Here is a 21,134-nt window from a genome sequence, read left to right as displayed (position 1 = left end):
TGGGTTAGGTACTAAGGGAGGGATACCAGACATGTTGTCTACAGAGAAACACCCAGTCAATGAAAAATTCATCCTATAGAGCTGGAGCCAGTCTGCAGGGGGGGGGCATCCATTTCTGATAGGAGGCCGGCAGATTAGATAGAAAGTGGAGGATGACTGGTCATGAGATGTGCATGCAAGTGAAAAATCAGGGAATGACAGTCATTAATGTAGTTAAACCTGTCTGACAGGACTGTGAAATAAGAGAAGCATTTTCGTTGACTGTCAGCATATAAAAGACACATACGCGCTTCATTCTAAATGTACAGCCATGATACTCCTATCATACATGGTGACAGAAAGAGTGAAAGCACTGCTGAATTCAAATCAACCAATCATGTTAGGTTCTTACTACTGCATGAAGTATCCAAAGTTCAGTGCTTTCTTAATACTACAATGTGGCAAACAATTCAATTACTTTCACTACAACCTACTTTATTTATTTGAATAGGCTGACACTCCGCACTACAGACCAAACATACTACTTATGCTAATTTGACTCCATTGGACAAAAAACAAGCAAGAAATCCACATATGCCACTAGGCCTATGTCACAGGGTACTGTGATCAGATATCGGTGATGACTGGCAAGTAATCTAAAGACGATGATTCGAAGGCGATAACTGCCATGTTGGGAAATAGAATCAATAGAAAACTAATTTCATTTAAAACAACTTTCTAATAAAAAAAAATAATAATATGAACAAACTTATTTCCGTTCACTGTCAAATACACTGTTTGTGATATGTATATGTAATGTTTTATTTCCATCCACTGTCAAGACAGCAAATTGTCCAGATGGCTCATGTTGAAAATGTAATACAGCAGGAGCGTTTGCATTTGTGATGACAGTTTATTATCAAACGATGTTGAGTTACTCATTGTTTTATATTATATGTACTATGTACTATATAATCCTCATTTTTTCACAAAAAAAAAACTGTACTAATTTTTTTTAGACATCACACAGCCCTATATACCATTTGTGAAGCTCAAGTAGTAAGTGTTTCCTAGTATGGCCAGAATAAATAAAAGTTGTTTTTTGCCGTCCTTCGTGGAAAAGACAAAGTCATGGAGTGAGGTTTGGGCATATTGTGCCTAATTTGCTGATAAAGACAACCAGTCAACAGACATAAACAAAAAATACATGTAAATGGTATTATAAGTTTTTTCAAAGCACTCAACATCTTTCTGGCTAAGGTTTGGGATGACAAGCTTGACCTGTTTTTTTCCCCTGTGTTGTGACACTGTAGATGTATTTTTTGCCACAGTATTGTTTTGGTATTGTTATAAAGGTCAGAATTCTAGTATCTTGTCAACCCTAGTTCAGATCTTACCTGCCGTTGAGTTGGATGCGGTCAGCCAGTTTGGAGAGCTGGTCTGGTAACCGCCGCTGTTTAATGACACCTTCTGGACTGATGGACACCTCGCACAGCGAATAGGTCTCGGGAGCAGCGATGAGGCCAAATTCGTTGACCACATGCGAGACCACATCTTTGGCTGTGGTATCTTTACTGATTATGATGTAGCAGCTCTGCTGGTCTGCTTTAAAAACACGTATCACTTGATCTGGAATGTCTGTTGGTGGAAAAAAAAAGAGAACGGCAAACAAAAGTCAGGCAAAGGAGCTGAGACCTACCTGCCTTAGTCATATACCATGTAAAGGAATAGTCTGGCAAAAAAAAACAAGAGAAAAAAAACAAAACAAAACAAAAAAAACACACATATTTGCACAATTTTTCCCTCACAGATAATACTACTCTATATACAATGAATAAAATTCAGGCTTCCGCTACTTCTTTTTTCCTATGCAATGTACTTTTTTCTCATTTTTATAGACAACATAAACTATATGTCCAAGAGTATCTAAACACCTCTACCAATTAGTGAATTCAGCTACTAAGTTAGTGAATTCAGGTGCACCCACTGTTAATACAGGTAGTTCAGTGGCACTCACACAACTTGTGTAATCTTTAAAGGAAAGCATTACCAATAGAATGGGAAATACCTAACTAAAGCTTTCATGGATGCCACAATACAATAAATAACAATCAAGAAGAACTCACATCATGCTCTCATTCACACTATATTGCACTCGTGAGTGTCACACCAATTATTAATTATTACCAACTATTAATAGAACAGAACCGAAGCTAACATTATTTCTCACACGCACGCACAGCAGGTAGGTCCAGTAAATGCTCAAGCAGAGCCTTTAAGCATCTTGTGTGAGAACTGTGTATACTCAAGCAGGGCCGCTAACAATGCTGTGGGCAGACAGTCCAATGAGGCAATGATGAGGCAGACATGACGGATGAATGCGTGCTAATATGCTGCTTCCCTACATCTCTGTCAACCAGCAAGGCAATCTGATGTGCACAATGTGGTGCGCGGTGGAGCCGTTCACAAGAGCAATGGGCTCTATGCACTCTTGCCAAGGACATGGAAGGCCATTAGAGCCATATCATCGCTGAAATGAGCCAGGGCTAAGGCCAGCGGCTCTGGAGCCAAATAGGCTTCGATTAAAGACACTGTGGGGAAAAAAGAGTCCTGTTGCTGTGTATTAACTGGGATGCATGCTTTGATCAGCAATCAATGTTGCATTGGTCGAGTCTGATTAAAACTGGGAGCGCCCAAAAAAAGCTATTTATCTGGGCAGTAAGTGTTTATTTGCTTACAATACAATATAAGAAACAATATAAGTATAAATAGGAATAAAGTAGTGTATAACCAAACACTACTAACATTATATCTGGAAGGCACTAAATTTAAGGAGTTTGTGGTTGGAGAAAACTGGACAAAAGTTTCATTAATTGGCAAGACAATAACCATATTATACAAATATGTGGGCAGAGAATGCTAAAGACACAGGTAAGATACTAAACAATTACCCAGACAAGAACTGAAAAAAATGGACAACACCTCTGAAGCGTTATTGTAGATACAGGTTCATCAAAGTATGCAGAAACCAAAACTGAAGAGTTGGAGCATGCCTAAATGGACAACACATGAGCCAAAGAGAAAGTAAAAGAAAAGTGAACCCTTAGAAGTTGTAGTTATGTGGGTAAAACAAAAGCATTTGATATTAATTTGATATTAAACATTCCTCACTGAGAACAACCAGAGAAATGCTGTTGAAAGTTTGGATTCTAAGTTTACAACCGACACCGAATTTGTCTGTAAGCAGAAGAGGAGATCATTTTTATGATGATCTGAACTTAATGAAACGTTACACCATCTTGCGATGCAGACAAAACATCCTTTACATTTTTGCCCCTGAATGGCACTGAAACAAGGCAGACTTGAACCTCTTGATGTAGAAAGCAGTTTGAATTAAAACTGTAATTCATTATGTAACCAACAAGGTAACTGGTCACCGGATTATATAATTATATCTAAATAATGTAATGTAAATCAAATGTATACCAAAATGACAATCACAACTCTGGACTTCTAAGGGTTCACAGAAAGAGCTTAGAGTCGACATAGAGCTTGTACTCACAGTAAAACCCAGCCGCTGGAAGAGCAGAAAGAGGGGACAAAAGGAGGAAAAAGAGGTTGAAAATATGACAGAACATAATAGGGAAGCGGGGTTGACCTTGTGCCATTGCTAAAACACAGATCACTGTCTCTCTCAGTCTGTGAATCTTGTCACAGCTTAACCAAACATCTGTTTACAATTTAGCGCATGTGGCTAGCCACACAAAGAGCTTTTTAAATCCAGCTTCTTGCACAAAGTGCTGCTTTAGAATCAGTTCCTTCTCTACCTGTCCCAAAAGTGACCGTTAGAAGACAGTACAGTAAAAATGCTAACGCTGCTAACTGTAAATAAATGCAAACACAAAATAGTATTAATTAGTATAAAATTTTATCATGCTAACCAACTGCTTTAAGCTTGTATTTACAGTTAGCCTTGTTTGGTCAAGCCAAGCATTTACATAATTAGCAGTATGGAAATGACACTGGTGGCTGCTAGCTTACATTCACAATTAACTACGCTAGCATATTTGTTTAAGCTATACTTTTAACAGAGAACATATACTGGTTTCTGTTTCTCTGTATAAACTTTTTCATTGATCAGAGGATAGATAGCAGAAAAATATTACATGTAAACACCTCCTTGCATTAAACCTCAAGAGGACAGAGCGCACTGCCTTTAACCTGTATTCTAGATTTGATTACATGTAGTGTAAGTTAGCCCCTCATATTTTGTTCCTCAGTGCTGCTCCTCTAAATGTTACAGTCAATGAGCAACAAGCCTACACAACCCAGCTCGCTGTAGTCTGAGCCACTGTATTTATCATATTTATTATTTTAAAATTTCCCTTGGTCTCTATATTTGCAGGCTAATCGTTGAAATATAACATGGTAACAATAGATAATGACTGCTGGTGCATAATAAAGTGCAGCTTATCCGTTCCCAACAGCATACTGCATTATCTTGCATGGATAATAATGTGTTTCAAACTGCAATAGGCGTGCTTCATCCCCTACGACAAATAAGAATAAACTGTAAACGACTAACATGATCCATTCCAGTACACTAGTAGGGATAGTATGAAATGTCCTATCATGAGTTTATTGTGTACATATCAGTAGAGCTGTTTACTGTTCAGATTATAACTATGCACACATGTTGTTGTGGAGTCTGGTTTGCAGGGAGATGAGTGACTTTTTAAAAAAGCTGCAATCAGACACATTATTGGAATAAGTCAAACGTAAAACGGGTCCGTAGATCTCCAAAACTAAAGCAAATGCTAGTTCCCTCAAGACTAATCTTTCAAGGAAGACTGAACACATAATTAATGTTAATGTTAATTTTCATATATTTTCATAAGAAGTACTGATCTTGTGAAAGTTTTCAGCAGAATTAGAAAGCTTCAAGTTTCCAAGCAAACGGCAAACATGTAGCTGGAAGAGAAAAAAAAAACAGAAATGCTAATAAAAGATGACAGATCTGATGCAAAAGCAGAACAGTGTGTTGAAGCAGCATTTTTCAGTGTCTGAATTCCCACTGTGCCAGGCGCTGTTCGTGTGGCCCTTGAGAAGACTTCTCACTGGGGGATTTGCAGTCAAGCACACATGCAGAAATGCAACAAACAACGAAAAAACTACTCCTCGTAAGTGTACAATGTTTCAGTAACCCCAGTCTCACATAGTCAGCCTGGAAAAGTGAACTTAATCTGTTATATATGGATGTAATTTTATTTTATGCACAGGCTCACTTCTCTCGGAAAACAGAAACAGCATGAAGGCAAACCTCCTGCATATGAAGGATTATTATAAAGGATTAAGAGTCAGCTGGAAGCTCCAGCGGTGCTCTCCTCTCTCATTCTGATTTGTGTCTCAAATGACAGACATTAATTAGTTAGTGATCAAGATAGTACACTAATACTTGTGGAAAAGAAAAAAAAGAACCTTAGTGCCTACACTACCCTAATGTTTAATCTGTGGTGTACTGAGAGACTCTGGCTTTGTCCTCTCTTACTCATTAAAATCTACTCCTAGAATAGCATGTCCACGATGGGGATAGTAAATTGTATCAGCATGTTCAAATGGAGCTTTCCGTGTGCTACCATGTTTTCTATCACTATGTAAATGAAGCAAGATGCTGCCTTTATTACTGAATGTGCTGTGATGGTTTCAGAGGGAATACGAGCACACACTTAGAATGGAATTCAAATCGGTAACAGCTTATTATTGATTACTTTTATCAACATAAAGGAGACTGAACTGGGAAGTCCAGTACTCATTTCATTTCTTTTTGATGCTATGATAGTTTTCAACTTCATGCATTATACAGATTGAAAAAATTGTAACAACATTAAGAAATCATATTATTGAAGAAGCCATAATGGAGAATTCATGATTGGTCTCCAATCCCCCTGCTGTTGCCTTAAATTGACCCATGGTGTAATCTTAGCTCTTCAACATACTGTATATTAGATCACTGCTTGGAAATATGACTTCCTTTCCACTATGATGCAAAGAATTAAAAAGGGGAAGACTTACTTCCCTGAATTAGGGCTGAAATGAAAGTAACGGGCCTCACCTGTAGGGTTGGAGAAGTCAAGCACACTCGTGGCTGGCTGCAGCAAATCGGGGCTGCTGGACGACAGACTGCCCGGGATTGGCATGATTGCCACGCTGTGCCTGCACTGCTTGGTTCCCACGATGCTGTCATCCTGAGACTGTCCCACACCTCCATCACTGGGAGAGAAAGAGGTGGGAGGAGAGAGAGAGACAGAGAGAGGGGGAGAGTTTAAGGTACATAACAGGCACAGACCTTTCAGGTTTTTTGTACTTCTCTCAGGGTTATGCATGAAGCATGCATAAGGTACACATTTAACTGGTTTGGGTTGGCAGTCTCACAGTGGTTGAGAGAAGCAGCATAAATGGACACATTTAAATTCACGATGCATTCACAGAGCACACTGACTTGTGAATAGTCAAACACGACCCAAATCATGCACCACAAAAAGACAATTGCAAGCACAGGTGGTCATTTACCACAAGCACAAAGACCTACACACATTCACACGTATAAAATACTGTCATTTACACAAAAATGAAGTGAGTGCAGTCAAAGAACGACAGGACCGACAGGACATTCATGCGCGGATTTCAAAAGGAAAAGCTGTGCGAGAGCTTGTCCTTCTTAAGCAGAAAACAGAATGCTGTCTCCTGAGCAAGCTCTTTTGTCGTGGCTTATGGATCAAACAGGCTATGACCATTACACAAACAGGCTCTTTAGATTAAAACATGTATTCAAGAGTGACCGCCAGGTCGCACCCTATATCTTTTGTTAATCACAATATTGGTGTTTATGATACTGATCCCACAGAAAGCTTCAATATGCAACAAATCACAACTGTATTGCGATGAATCACATAATCCATATAATCCAAAATTATGTAAACTAATGGTGGCTAATCTTTCACTACATCATCTTACTGATGTAGCTGCATATTACTATTACTGTGGTTACAATACATTACAATACAATGGCAACATAATCGTAATACTAGCACTTTATTCATATCGCACAGCTATACTAACCACTGGTCCTGGAGCACGTATGGCTACATTGCTGATATGAAATGTATTTTTTTTTGGCTGCCGTTGGGATCTGGCCTGGGGAACTCCACAACCAGTTTAAAGCTGCCTTTACATTATGGCAATAGATGGACAACAGCAAACTGGATATCCCACATTTTATTGAACTGATCTGCGATGGAAAATTCGGCCACCACCATCAGCACAGGCGGTGGTCAGTGGTCTGAACTTTTGCAGAAACACAGGCAGTGAACGGTCAGAGTTGAAGTCTAGGAAGTCTGTTCATGTACAAGAAAACCAAACTTCAACACGATTGGAAACACCAGCATGTGTGTTTTAGGATAAAACAGTGGCTAACACCATTGGCCTCACACAGCCTGGAATGCCACTGCCCGTCCAGTAAGGATATGGCCATGGCAACTTTTACATGGCTGCATGCTGCTGTCCATTATACACTGCCGCTGATTATGCCACTTCTGAGACATGGAACAAGATTTCTTTTGCCAGCATGTAAACACATTACAACTGCTACAGTGGCATTCGAAAGTCAAGGTAAGAGATAACAGCTCACAGATTCATCTCATAAGCCATAGCTTGAGATAACTGAAACAGGTTTGGGAGTAATAAACTGAGTATCTTCATGTGACTGCATAACAGATAGCTGTACTCTCCCCACTGACTGATTTGGCTTTGATTGGATGCACATACAGTATAAGTAGGTCAGTGTGACTGACAATAAATGCAAATCCACTAGAGCAAAGATTATAGGGCCTGGTCTCTTTCTTTCAATAAAACTAAGTCCAGGTCATGATAACTAATGCTTTTAGCATGACTTCTATGGCCAACTGGGCATTACACACCTTACTGAAACAACATACTGAATGCATAATAAGTATAGAACATATTATGTGCAGTGATTCATGAAGAACCTGCAGACAGAGTCTGACAGTAACTAAATCAATATTATTAACGTAGAGTGTTGAAGGCTCTGAATGTATATTCATAAGTTTAGGTTTTATACTCAGTATACACAAATGTGACCATTTACATTAATTGAATTTTGTATTAATGCACCATTTACCATTTATTGGTGTATTTTCTCATACATGTATTTTGATGCAGTTTTCTTGTGTTCTGTGTCTGGGTAACACCCATTTTCACTTCTGTTATGGCTTTATTTGACACTCCAGACTTTGTTAGAAGTACCGTTTAAGAACAACAGACAGAAAGAAAGAGCGAAAGAGAGAGAGTGAGAGAGAGCTGTGTGAGGGCATCTCTTACCCAAAGAGTCCCCTGTGCACGTGAAGCAGTTGTAAAGACAGGAGACAAGTGACAGTGAACAAAAAGCAAGCATAAAGCAAAGCACTGAGCACTTCAAACAGAGCCGACAACACAAACATACAGAAACACTGTGACTGGTCCTGGCACGCCTGGAATGTACTCAGCACTGCAGTCACAGCACAGCTTATCAGCTGCATCAATGCCTGGTGTGCACAAAACAGCTTTATCACACAGATTAGCTTTGGGACTGGAAATGAAGCATGAAGGGATATGGGTGAGGCATGTGTAAGTTTCTGCTTTGTAATGGTTTAGATAGAAGCGTAGAAGCTTAAAGAGATAGTTTTACAAAATAAATCAACCACTAATGTAGTCGTGGTAAAGTAGTCAAGGCATGTTTGCGGTCTGAAGTTCTTCTTTAGCTTTGTACCGGAGCTTGAGGCTGATGTAGATAACAACTGATGGTTCCAGAAACCATAGTCTCTACTACTATTTCTAGCTATCTTGAAAGATAATATCTGCATAATAAAATGGTTAAGGTGTAAACAAAGTAATTAATAGTGTTTTTAAAACAAGCCACTCTAAAGAAACTAATAAGGTCAGAAATGCTTACAGTGGTGGTGATAAGACCCAGACATCAGAGGAGTTTAATGCCTCTAAAAAGGTCCCTCGGTCACAAAATTGTTCTATGAAATGATTACAAATAAGCTGTTTGACAACTGAAACATCGTTTTATTTTTTTTTAGATGCATCACTATTTCACCATTATCAACATTACATATTTAATCATTACATTCATTACAGTTCACTGGTCATTTTGTATGTAGTTGCCCTGTAGACATCATGACCCCTCATTCTTATCACCACCACTGAGTCAGTAAGTTTCTCTATAATGCACCATTTCATAACAAATCACTCTGAATGGCTTTGTTTAGATCTCAGTGATTGAATTATGCAGACATTTTGAAAAATCAGTGGATTTCCTCAATGAAGCTTGAATTTGGCTTTTGTCTCATTTTATAGATGCATGACATATAGTGACAGAAACCACATAAGCACATAAGTCTATCTGAGACTACAGTTTGAGACTCACCACAATTTTAAGCAAATCTGTGATGAATAACAGTAAAAACTACTCTGTCATCTGTGTTTTTGTTATAAGGAGTTTTATGTTATTCATAGGTATGAAGAGTATTTTTGACCACTATGCAAGGATTAACAGCCTTTTGTTTACCAGCTTTATCAATAACTAGAGACAAAGAAACACCTGTGATTATCTTTCCATACTCCATTATCTCTAAATGGAGGACAGAATGGATGAACAGTGTAAATGAAAAGCAGATAGCCATCTGGCCATTCTCAGTTCAACTGCTGACAGCCTTCACAGCCGTAAAACAGACGGCAGCATTGGTTTTGTTACAAAGACTCCAACATGGCTGTCTTTCCTGAGCCATTTTCTGGTCATTGCTTTGCCATAATAGCTCACTGATGAAGCCTGATAGACCCAAATCAGAGCTGTTCAGAAAGCTGGAATTCAGGTGACAGGAGAAGCATGGAGACTATTTACCCAAAGCCGGTTTCCATGGAGCTCAGGAAAGAGAGTGAGTGTTCAGGGATCGAGGGAATGATGAATGCTGCAGCTGAATGGGCTATGAATGGAGTCGGGAGAGTTCGGAGAATTGGAAGGTTCTATATGATCAAGCATGTTAAATAATCTTTGCACCATATTCCACAACCCTACCTCATGCTCAGAAATGAGTGCTATGTTGGTGCTGCACTGTCCTGTCTGTTTACTGTGTCTAATGTCTGTTTAATTTATTGTATTTATTGTATTGTTTCTAGTCTAATTCTTTTTGCACACTTACGTCTGCATGTTGCACTTTGTACTGTCTATTTTGTTTCACGTTGCACCATGTTGTTCCTTGGAGGAACGCAATTTCACTCCACTGCAAATGAGCCCTTTAACCAATTGCAATGTTTTTACTATGTGTTGAGAGCATTTCAATTAATCCAAAATAGTGTTTCTGTGAACGTTTTGATGACAACAATTAATGCAATCCAACAAAAGAAAATGACTTTGGTGAAAATAATGCGGGCTAATCTTCAACCATGACACATTCTTGGCACCTTTGTACTGACTCACAAATGTGTTTTTAATGTACTGCAAGATGCATCGTAATCGCAATATGGAGCTAATCTATGGGCCTAATCTAATTGCGATACTATTTATGTATATATTATCTAGTTCATTGTTCTTTATATCCAGTAATGTATGATCACATGATTCATATCAATTCATATTCAACCACTTATATGACTATTCAGCACTTATACCATTCATTTGGTTGGTAACCACAGTCTTGTCATTTTTAAGTGAAGTAAAAAGTGCATCATGATGTACTGGGCTGCTAAGTAAACAGTTTTTACTAGTACTTTTTTCCAACTCTCCCCTTACCTGAAGGGTTTGGGGGGCAGGATGGTGAACCTGGTCTTCTCCAACATTTTGCGGATCTTGTTGCGGCCGCCCGACACAGTATTGGCTTTCATTTTCTTGTGGCTCTTGCTATCAGAGGGGAACTCCAAATCTCCCGGCAGTTCAGCGATGGAGAAGCGGTTTCCCTTCTTCTCCTGGATTTTCGGGATGTGGAGGCCGCCGTTCTTTTTCTCATGCCTGATACGGCTCTGGAGCTCTTTGAAAACTGGAAAGGGAAACATCATTTATGATTACGTTCAGGGCCAGAGCAAAGTCTAAGCTGTTTGTAACCCTACAGTCATTTGTTTTTGTTTTTTTTTCCCCCCAATGAAAAGCACAGATTTCTATATAAGCTCCTCGTTGATGCTTGCAAATCATAACTTGATCGTAACTTGTTGGACTTATGTGAAGAACTGACAATATATCTACTAATATTACTAATGTCAAATGTAGACTGAAGCGAAACGCCTACAATAGATATTGTGCATCACATTGCATCAAGGTATTGGGATTAAAGGGATATATGGCAGTTTTCCAAGAGGGGAATTTCGTTTTTCTTTTTTGGTCGACAGGAGGATGGCATCACCTTGTTTATATTGCAGGGTTTCATAAGTAGATAAAAGTAGACTCAATTTCACCTGTGTTCCTGAAAACTTCATGGCATAACAAACATACTGATGCTAAAGTTATTCCCACACTACCATACAACAATGATCATCTATTCTTCCTACAACATATATTCAAACTTACTCTTGCAGACTTAGACTAACGTTTCTATAGATTTATCTGAACATACCGAAGATGTTGGTCTTTACAGTGAGTGAGAGGTGGGTGTTGTTCTTCAGAATGTCCATGGCTTTGGTGTATGAGATGTTCTCAAAGTTCTGACCATTGATCTCCATGATCTGAGAAAGAAACACACAGACTTACAGCCAAGATTTCAGAGAGAAACAGTCTAAAATAAACAGACAATACAAATAAGGACACCCACTCCAGTCTGCACTACAAATGATCACTGCAATATTTTTCCCCTACAGCTACGTCTTACTTGTTCCAAATTAGTCAGCCAGTGAAAGATTACGTAAGAGTTACTGGCCGTGTTACCTGGTCTCCACGCTTCAAGCCGGCCTCTGCAGCTTTGCTACCCTGCTCTACAGTTTCAACGAAAATGCCGAAGCCTCTCTCGCTGCCGCCCTGCAGGCTGAAATGGAGCGGCGACTCTCTGGAGGGCTTTTGTAGGGTGACCTGCCGCCACTTTGCTTTAGCGGCGCAGGCAATGTTCAGCAACCGCAAATGGCCCTTCATTTTCTAAGAAAGGAAAGAGCAGTCAGTGTGACCATGTGGGAATGTTTGGATTCTGTTGTCTTTGACCAAACAGATATGTATGTCATAAGATGTTAACATGTGTCTTCATTATAGAATGAAATGCAGAAATAAATATATGAAGAATACTGTACAACATTCAAATAATACACATATCATAAAATAATGTTAAGAAATATGAAAAAAGAAGAAGATTATTAGAACAATAGAACATCTAAAATCTATTTGAACAATATTCAAAATTACAATGAAAACTTCTACAGACGTTTCTACAGGAACTCAACACATCTGGTCCTAAACAGGTTAGCTAGATTAGCTATAAGGTATAAGTATACTGACATGTACAGGTTCTTTCTGAATAACTTTCTGTTGAGATCAACAATGCACCAGTTAGTTTACAATTAATGTGAATTTTACCGTTTCATCCAGCAATCTCTCGAAGTCCTCTAGGAACTGTGTCATAGAAGGATTTCCTTCAAAATCATTAAAATGATTGTTCACCCATAACAACACTATTCGTGTAACCTGCAGAAAGAGACAAAATTTTAATATCAGGATGATAGTTCAAAATCTGTCCAAAACCAGTGATTTATTTCATTTTGAGGGAAGTTAAACATGTAGTCGTACGCAAAATGACAACCCAAATGACATGTTGTGTTGAAAAAACAAAACAAAATCTACAATGTGCTGGCGGCACGGTGGCACAGTGGGTAGCGCCCACAGTCCAAAAACATGCAGTCAGGCTGATTGGACATGCTGAATTGCCCCTAGGTGTGTGTGTGTGACTGTGTATGTTTGTCTGTCTGCCCTGCGATGGACTGGCGACCTGTCCAGGGTGTGTCCTGCCTTCCGTCCAATGACAGCTGGGATAGGCTCCAGCACCTCACCGCGACCCAGAAGGATAAGCGGTTTAGATGATGTATGTATGTAAAATGTGCTACAACTTTTATAAACTTTTTTTCCACAATTTGTGCACTGAAATGTGCAGAAGTGTGTTCTCTGTAGAGGATGTGTTCAACAAAAAATCCTCAATCAACAAAACATGTCATTTGACCAGAGGCACCTTAACTTTTGCATATGACTATGTTGTGCAATGCAGAATGATTGCTTCAAAAAGAACCTCTACTATATGACGGCTCTATATTAAGTTTTGTGAGTCTCAGTAGTAACATGACAACATAATACACGTTTAACCAATTCAATAAAAAAAACTTTTAAATGTGAAATTATGCACATTGTTTTTAATTTACAGCTACTTTTCACAGTCTCTTTCACACACACACGCACCGTATCTCTGAGGCTGTCCATATTAAACCATTCCAGTAGCTTCTTTCCTACTTCCATGGGACTGGAGAGGAAAGTGCGGTAGGTAAGAAGAAAGTCTTCAATGTAGGTTGGGTCCACCACGGAAGGCTCCTCCACTAGGTGCATGATCAACCTCTCTGGAGTGCCCTGAATCATACCAAACCAAACAACGTCTTTTTTAGATGAAACATTTATACTGTGTTTAAAATATGTTTTCAGAATATGTGACATCATAAAAGATTAGTCTGCATTGTTTTGATCAAAATAATTTTACTTTTAGTGCTTTATATTTACTTTTGGTGCTTTAGTGAATAGACACCATTGATTTATCAACACTTTAACTAAAATTTTGCAGACTATACTGTATCATATAACATTAGTTATGAAATATCTACATTTTGGAAGAAGGACAGCGCCTGAAACTCCTCAAAGTTTTCGCACCCCATAACCACACCACCTCCTCCCTGTTCCTCATTCCAACCTCTTTTCATCCAAAAATAGAGGCCTGGCCTTCTAGCTTAAAGCATAAGCTGTCCAGAACTCCCCCTCAAATTCTCAGAGTTTTCTCCCCTCCTACAGCCATACAGTCAATTCCCACACTACTACAATATGTTGGAGCCGTGGTTTGGACTCTCAAATAAACGACAAATTGTGTAGACGTAGAATGTTTTATTTATTACAAAATGAAATAATAGGCAGGACTATGCTACACGACTAACTTCACTGACTAGGCATTCCAACTCTGGCTTTTGTTTGCATTATGCACCACTGATGCAAGCAAAAGGATGTAAACAAAGGTCTCATAGTGTGGTAAAAAGAAAGTATAGTTTGGTCTTACTACAGCTGAGGCTTATCACTGTGAGCAAGAAGTGAAAAATTACTTGCATTGTGATCGAAATAACAAAGAAAGACAGCATGCTAACACAGAACCAGAGGGGAATTTCAGTCCTCACAAAACTGAGAAGTTCATAGAGGGGAAAAAGATACATGTGGTTTCATTACTACTGTTAAGCCTTATAGGGCTCACTGTTTCTGCAAATGCCACATAATGTTACACTGAGGTCATTCTATTATTTTCATACAAAAGTGAGAAGTCTACTCATTTCTTATTATTTTTGTAATGTTTACATTATGCAAATAGTGCTGTATTTCTGTGCAGACAACAGAAACCAAACAACCTTTGCTCCAGCATAACCTTTAAAGCAATGTACACATTTTATTCATTCACATACACAAGTACAAAAGCTACTTTGACAGCAACTCCAACAAGACAACAGAGAAAAAGTGTGACATTCTGATGCAACTTCTGTTTTTCTGTGTAAAAGAAATGGTCACATCGTACATGAACTCCACTGAAACTAGAGGATCAGAAACTAATGCAGGTGCTTCAAACATGGAACAGCTACACAAAGGACCACAGGTAAAAAGCAGAAAACCCATAAACACAGCACAGTCTGCGAACACAATGCCAAGCACCTTTTGACTCAAAGCAAAGACAACTTTGCTATAGTTGCTAAGAGGATATCTGAATATCTGATAAAGCTGATAGAAGTAATGGCTGTTGGAGAAGACAAACTAAGATCTGAGGTTGAACAGTATAGATAAAGGTGGGCTCACTTTTTGGCTAGCAACATGTCACTGTTGTGTTTTTTTAGTTATGTATTATAACTCCCTATTAAAGATTTTAAGGTGTTTATCACCAAATTTGAAGGTCATAAACTAATTTTAAACCATTCATAAATTCTTCATGAGGGTAGTTTTGTTGTAAAGTGGCACCGTTTTTAACAAATATGTTACTTAAAGCTCAATTAGCCAGGATAAGTCTGGTGTCTGAAGGATAACATAGCTAACAATTGATGGAAGAAAGGTAAACAATAAATGTATGGTCAAAAACAGAAGTAGCAGTCATCTTAAAGCCTGATATTTTCTATACCTTTGTCCATTTTTATACATAACAGTATGTCATAAATTATGAGTCTATTTGTGGCAAATAATGATTTAGGCATGCAGTCTGCATGATGCTATTTATTGAGGCATATAGTTGTATGCAAAGGTTTGGGTCAAATGACATTTGTTGTTTTTCTTTTCTTTCAGGGAACATAAGCAAATATGGCATTTTTCTGCTAATGTTTAGTGTACAACTTTTTATTTGCTGAGTTTAGACAAATAAGAAAAAAAGAAAATATATTAAACATAAAATGTGCCATAACTTCTGCACAGCACACATATCATGTTTAATTTTTTCTCAACATATTAAATTCAGCTAATAAACAGTAATTAGGCATTAAAAAGTGCAGAAGTGTGTTCTCTCTAGTGGATGTGGAAACTTGTTTTCACTTAGAAAATCAACAAAACATGTCATTTGACCAAGTTTTTGCCTGTGTCTGTAAACTTCCATTATTTGGTAGCTACATTAGCCTTGAAGCTACAGTATAGAAGCAATAAATTGCATTGCATTTTATGAAACACAATGGCCTTACCTTGATGACAATGTGGCCCTTGCGGGTGCCGCTGCGGTCCAGTTCACGGTGTTCCTTCACCATGACGATCTCACCCTCCTCCTCCACCTTGTGTGTGTTCTTCTCCACATGGTTAAGGATGCGCCAGTAGTCCTCTTGGGCGATGCAAACGAACTGGTCCACAACAACATGAGGCAGGCGGGTGAACTTATAGTAGAGCAGAACATTGCTCTGCACCACACACGGACACTCAAACAGCAGCACAGTGGAGTCATGGTGACACAGCATCGAGAGGCTTCGTGCAGAGCTCCAGCTTTGCTGGCCTAACTAAGACTGAGGCTGATAATGCAATTTGGGCCAGGAGGATGTTGTTAGAGGAAGTGAAGGGTTGCGATACAGAATCTGAGGGGTCACAGAAGCCAAGTGACTTCTTTAAAACTTCAGTGTCTGCTGCTGACTTCCTTATGGCCAAATTAGGGGACACTGATATTTTCATTTCTGATTTTAACCACTGAGGATGTTGCTTTACGTTAGATTATGATTCCTTAGTAGATGACTTGATGCATCATGAGATTTCTAACTTCACTACAATTCAGTTAGATTTAATTTGATATTATTTTAAGTAAATATATATGTTTAAACTATAAGACTACGGGGCAGATTTACTAAAAGAGGCACTAATTACTGATGCAATGCAAATTACCAACCGACCGTCTATCAACACTGCCCTGGTGTGACCATTTTAATGGCTTATCTACTAAGAATGTCCATGCAAATTAACACAAGCACAACTTAGTAATTAAAAGATGATCCAGGCAATATAAATCCCCATGGAATTTTTTCCTGCTTTTACAGGAAACAAAAACAAAAACATCTGGTTCAAATTGTAACTCTTTAGGTCAAAATTATGACTTATTTTTTTGAGATGTTGACTTAGTAAGTCAAAATAATGACTGGTTATTAATTGCCAACAAAATAAGCAATTATTTGACAAAAAAATAGAGGTGAACAATCGGAAAGATCAGCAATCGGACAATTTGCTGTTTTTATTCTGGCTGATCTGCTGTTCTGGTGTTGCTATTTTATGATGTAAATAACGTGAGTCACGTAAGTGCACTCACACTGTATTTGAATGTTATTGCTACAACTGTTCCATAATGCTGAAGCATAAATATACATAACTCATTGTTCTAAATAGCCAATCAACTCATTTTCAATGTAGCGCTTTATTTGATTCATGTTATTTAAACAGGCAACTGATTTAAAATTGAAAAAGAGCAAATAATGTTGTTTATATTGAGACTCTGGCTAGTAAAAATTGTGCTGGAAATGTGCTGTAAATATGTTGGAAATGTTCTAGGGTGATTCATGTATTCATTTACCCCATGTCACGTGAGCTAAGGATTAAAAAAAGGTTTAAAAAAAAAAACATCCATCAGCCAATCTGGCGGGACAGAAATACAATTTTGTTTCTGCCAATTGCTGAGTTTAACGTATTGGAAAAACATTAAATCTAAAATGTTCTGTAAGATTTGCACAAGCCACATTTTATGTTGTATTTCTTTACCCCAATATGTTAAAATGCAGTAAAAGTAGTGGATGGGTACTTATTGTCACTTAGAAAATCAACAAAACATGTCATTTGACAAAGAGTGCCCAACTGTACACGGGTACTCAGGTATTTGCCAGTAATCTTCCAGCATTTTGCCCTTTTAGAGGACAACTAAAAATGCCTATGCAATGAGCCAAAGTTCAAAAGAGCAGTGATTATAGGTGCTAAAGGGCCACAGCCTATTTACTAAATCACGGCATCACATTTTTAACATTAAAATGTTGGTAAATCTGCCCCTAATAACCTGTATACACCTTGCATTAACATGCATTTCATGTCTGGATTGTTTATGGATAAACTTTGTCCGACACTAAAACGCATCCCCAGTATGAACAGATAAGATTCGATTTTACTTTTTCTGTGTAAAAAGCAAATCAACACATACATAGTTTCCATTTTACTTTAATAATACATCTGCCATCAACTATTACTTTGCTGATTTTTCTCAGTAAGTGAGTAAGTGCTAATGAAATGAGAGCCTTACCTGGCAGTCATCCATTTTGGTGCGCACCTCGCCATTCATGTACTGCTTGTCCAAGGAGGCAGAAATGCCAAAACTGTTCCCCATGCAGAGAATCTCAGTCCGACCGTCTTCGTGACTTATCTCGACGGCACCATTCAAAATCACGTACCACTGGTCCAACTAGAAAATACAATACAACTCTCACTGCTGCTGATAAAACTTCAGTCTGACTGATTGCAGACAATGTTTGTTTGGATTTAAACCTCACAGCTGATGACGTCCTAATGGCTGTTGTTGCACTAAATTGTACTGCACAGTTTAGAATGAACAACAACGAGAACAGCAATAATCACCTCAAATATCTGGAGCACTGCAACATATCCTGAATGCCTTAACATCTGGTTATTATTATTATTATTATTATTACCTATATTACTTTCTGTCGTCTTTGTCGATTTATTTATTTTGCTGCTGTTTTTAATTAATTTGCCCAATAACTTTTTGTAGTGACGTGTGTTGTAATTGTTATGAATAATGAATAAAAACATAATTTAAAAAAGTTTTTAAAAGTGACTGAAGGAATGAAGCAGTCAATCAATAGCAAAATGGTTTACCTTTAAGGCTTTTTAAGGTTTTTCGACTTTCTCATTTCTTTTTCATACTTCAGCACTCCTTTATTTCTTCTTGCTTTCCTCCTCACTTCTCTATCATCATCTTGATTTTAATATCGCTTTAGTACTTAATAAAATGTAACTAAAGCTTTCTATGTTAATTCCTTTTCTTCCTTCTTTTACTTTTTTTCTTCCTTCCTTTCTTTTTCCTTTTGCTTCTGTCCTTGTATTTTTTCTTTCCTTTCTTTCTTCTATACTCCATATTCCTTCCTTCCTTCATCTTTCCTTTCTTTGTTTTTCTTATTCTTTCACTGCAACTGTGTAATATTTATTTATTTACTTATTTATTCATTTATTTAGAATAATACAAAAGCTCACAAATTTTATTATAACTTCTTTCTCATTTACTACAATGCTGGCTGCTGATTGAGACTTTTCGTCTTCACGAGCTGTCAACATGTTATTTATCAGAGAAATATATTTTCACTGTTTCTGGATCTAGCAAACATCAGTAGTAGTCAGCCTAGCTAGCGTGTTCTCAGCCACGTCCTTAACAATGCGTTTTTGACGACGCGCTAATGTTCAGTAACTCATGTTTTGTACTAGTAAAGTCTAATAATTTCCCTGAATTGTTAGCCTGTTTATTTCGGTTTTCCTGTGAAAGAATGTAACAAACACTAATAGTGTTTTCAGTACTCGAATACTGACCCCTTAAGGTAGTTAACTTCAAGAGTCTTCAAGTATTCCTGCACATTTCTAGATTACAGCAGGCTAGTGCATTTGGCCACTGTGTATATGTAATTGTTAAAAACATCTTAACCTCTCCTGCAACTCTGCCTCACACTTTCTTTACAGTCTCTTAGCAGTGAAGATCCTGGACTTGCTCTACTGACCTTCACACACATATACACACAATATGCAAGGCATGCTAATGTGTCCATCAAATGTCTGGAGTGATGGACCCAACCCTGTAACTGTCCATCAAACAGCAGGCAGGCCTGCACCTCAGTGCTCTCTGTTTGATAGAAATCCTATCGCTGTGTGTTAAGATATTGGTGTGGCAGACTCGGGCTCATCTATTACGTCGTGGGACGCAGGCTTGACTGGGCAACCTCTGACGGTTTTCCTTTTGCTCAGGCATGTAACTTAATTAATTAGCCTCCTTCAGGATTGACTGCACAGCGCTACTGCTCTGAGAGGCTTGGCTGAGCATGACAAAGCTAGACGGCTTTATTTACGAACAACAGCGGACACAGCCACCGTGCTTCAGATCACACTAAAAAAAAAAAGACAACAGTAACTAAACTGTGGCCCTGACCTGCTTGGTGGCACTAAGTCATGTGTAACATGTGCCACAGTTTCGTAAACAGCGGTATTTACGGTATATCTGTAATTCTGTTAACTGACACTAGAGGGACATGGCAGGTGGATTTGTAAAGTCAGATTAGTTAACCAAACCACAAGTGTACACTCAAAATCCAAGTAAACAGACAATATGACATATCAACAAATTATTACAGTGCAGCAGCCATGTTAGGAAATACATGAAATACATTTTTACACTGCTGATTTTTTATTTATTTATTCCTGTTTATTTTAATTGAATTCAGTTTTTACTTTTGTACTGTGTTACTGTTGTAGTTTTGTCTCGTCTTGTCTCTGATTCTCGGAATAATGGAACTTCTACAGATGTAAATAAATGCACACAAAGATAAACGAAGTCATTCAAAGTGTTCTGATGTGAAATGTTCCATTTCAGAGAAACCTGCCAAGTCAGAATGGTTACAGTGGTGATGATGGGACCCAGACATCCGAGGCATTCAATGCCTCTAAAAGCTACCTCATAGAACATTATTACATTAAGTGGTTACAAATATGCCGCCTGATGCCTGAGACATTTTTTTTAATTTGCATTGTAGTCATTGCAACCCCTCCTGTCTATCACCACCACTGTAAAGAAATACAATCTCTATTCTCTATAATGAACCATCAGAACAATTAAATCATAAGAAATGTTATTTTTCTCTCTCTCTCTCTCTCTCTCTCCCTCTCTATTCTATTCTATTGTATCTATCTACTGCAATATGTTTGAATGCTCTACAGTTTGGTGGAGTTTAAAGCTACCACACATTAAAGCTGAGCAACTGAGGTGGACAGTTTTTTTTTGGCAAAAGTGGAGCAAGAGTCAGAGAGAAATGATTGTGATGTGCATTTCTATGCCTTTACCTCCTGCTTGTCCTGCAAGATGACTGTAGCAGCCTGCTCCACTACCTCAAACACCATAACTGTACACAGCTCTCTCCTCACCAACATGGTCATGTTGGCAAAGGCAGGCAGCTGATGCATGAACTCCAGGAGCTGCTCTGTAACAGAAATGAACAGTAAGAGAAAGAAAGAGGGAGAGAAAAACAGGAGAATAGCAGAGGCAATGTTATTCTCATGCACTCAACATCTGCAACCACAACACCAGGCACAAGTTTAGACACAACTACTCACTGAAGGCTTCAGATCCTTC

General features: G+C 38.3%; 1 protein-coding gene across 1 annotated transcript in view; it reads right to left on the bottom strand.

The window, feature by feature from the left end:
- The window catches only part of LOC118819951 (rap guanine nucleotide exchange factor 6-like), a 118,959-nt gene that overhangs the window by 25,931 nt on the left and 71,894 nt on the right, over positions 1 to 21,134 (bottom strand). The window contains 10 exon segments of the mRNA XM_036587984.1: positions 1,377 to 1,617; positions 6,092 to 6,249; positions 10,829 to 11,072; positions 11,643 to 11,751; positions 11,951 to 12,154; positions 12,587 to 12,694; positions 13,457 to 13,621; positions 15,955 to 16,107; positions 18,030 to 18,188; positions 20,846 to 20,982. Of these exon segments, the coding sequence (XP_036443877.1) occupies positions 1,377 to 1,617; positions 6,092 to 6,249; positions 10,829 to 11,072; positions 11,643 to 11,751; positions 11,951 to 12,154; positions 12,587 to 12,694; positions 13,457 to 13,621; positions 15,955 to 16,107; positions 18,030 to 18,188; positions 20,846 to 20,982 (1,678 nt within the window).

Source organism: Colossoma macropomum, unplaced genomic scaffold, assembly GCF_904425465.1.
Source record: "Colossoma macropomum unplaced genomic scaffold, Colossoma_macropomum, whole genome shotgun sequence".
Classification (NCBI taxonomy): Eukaryota; Metazoa; Chordata; class Actinopteri; order Characiformes; family Serrasalmidae; genus Colossoma; species Colossoma macropomum.
The sequence above is the reverse complement of the archived record's forward strand: the minus strand, read 5'-3'. Positions and strand labels throughout refer to the sequence as shown.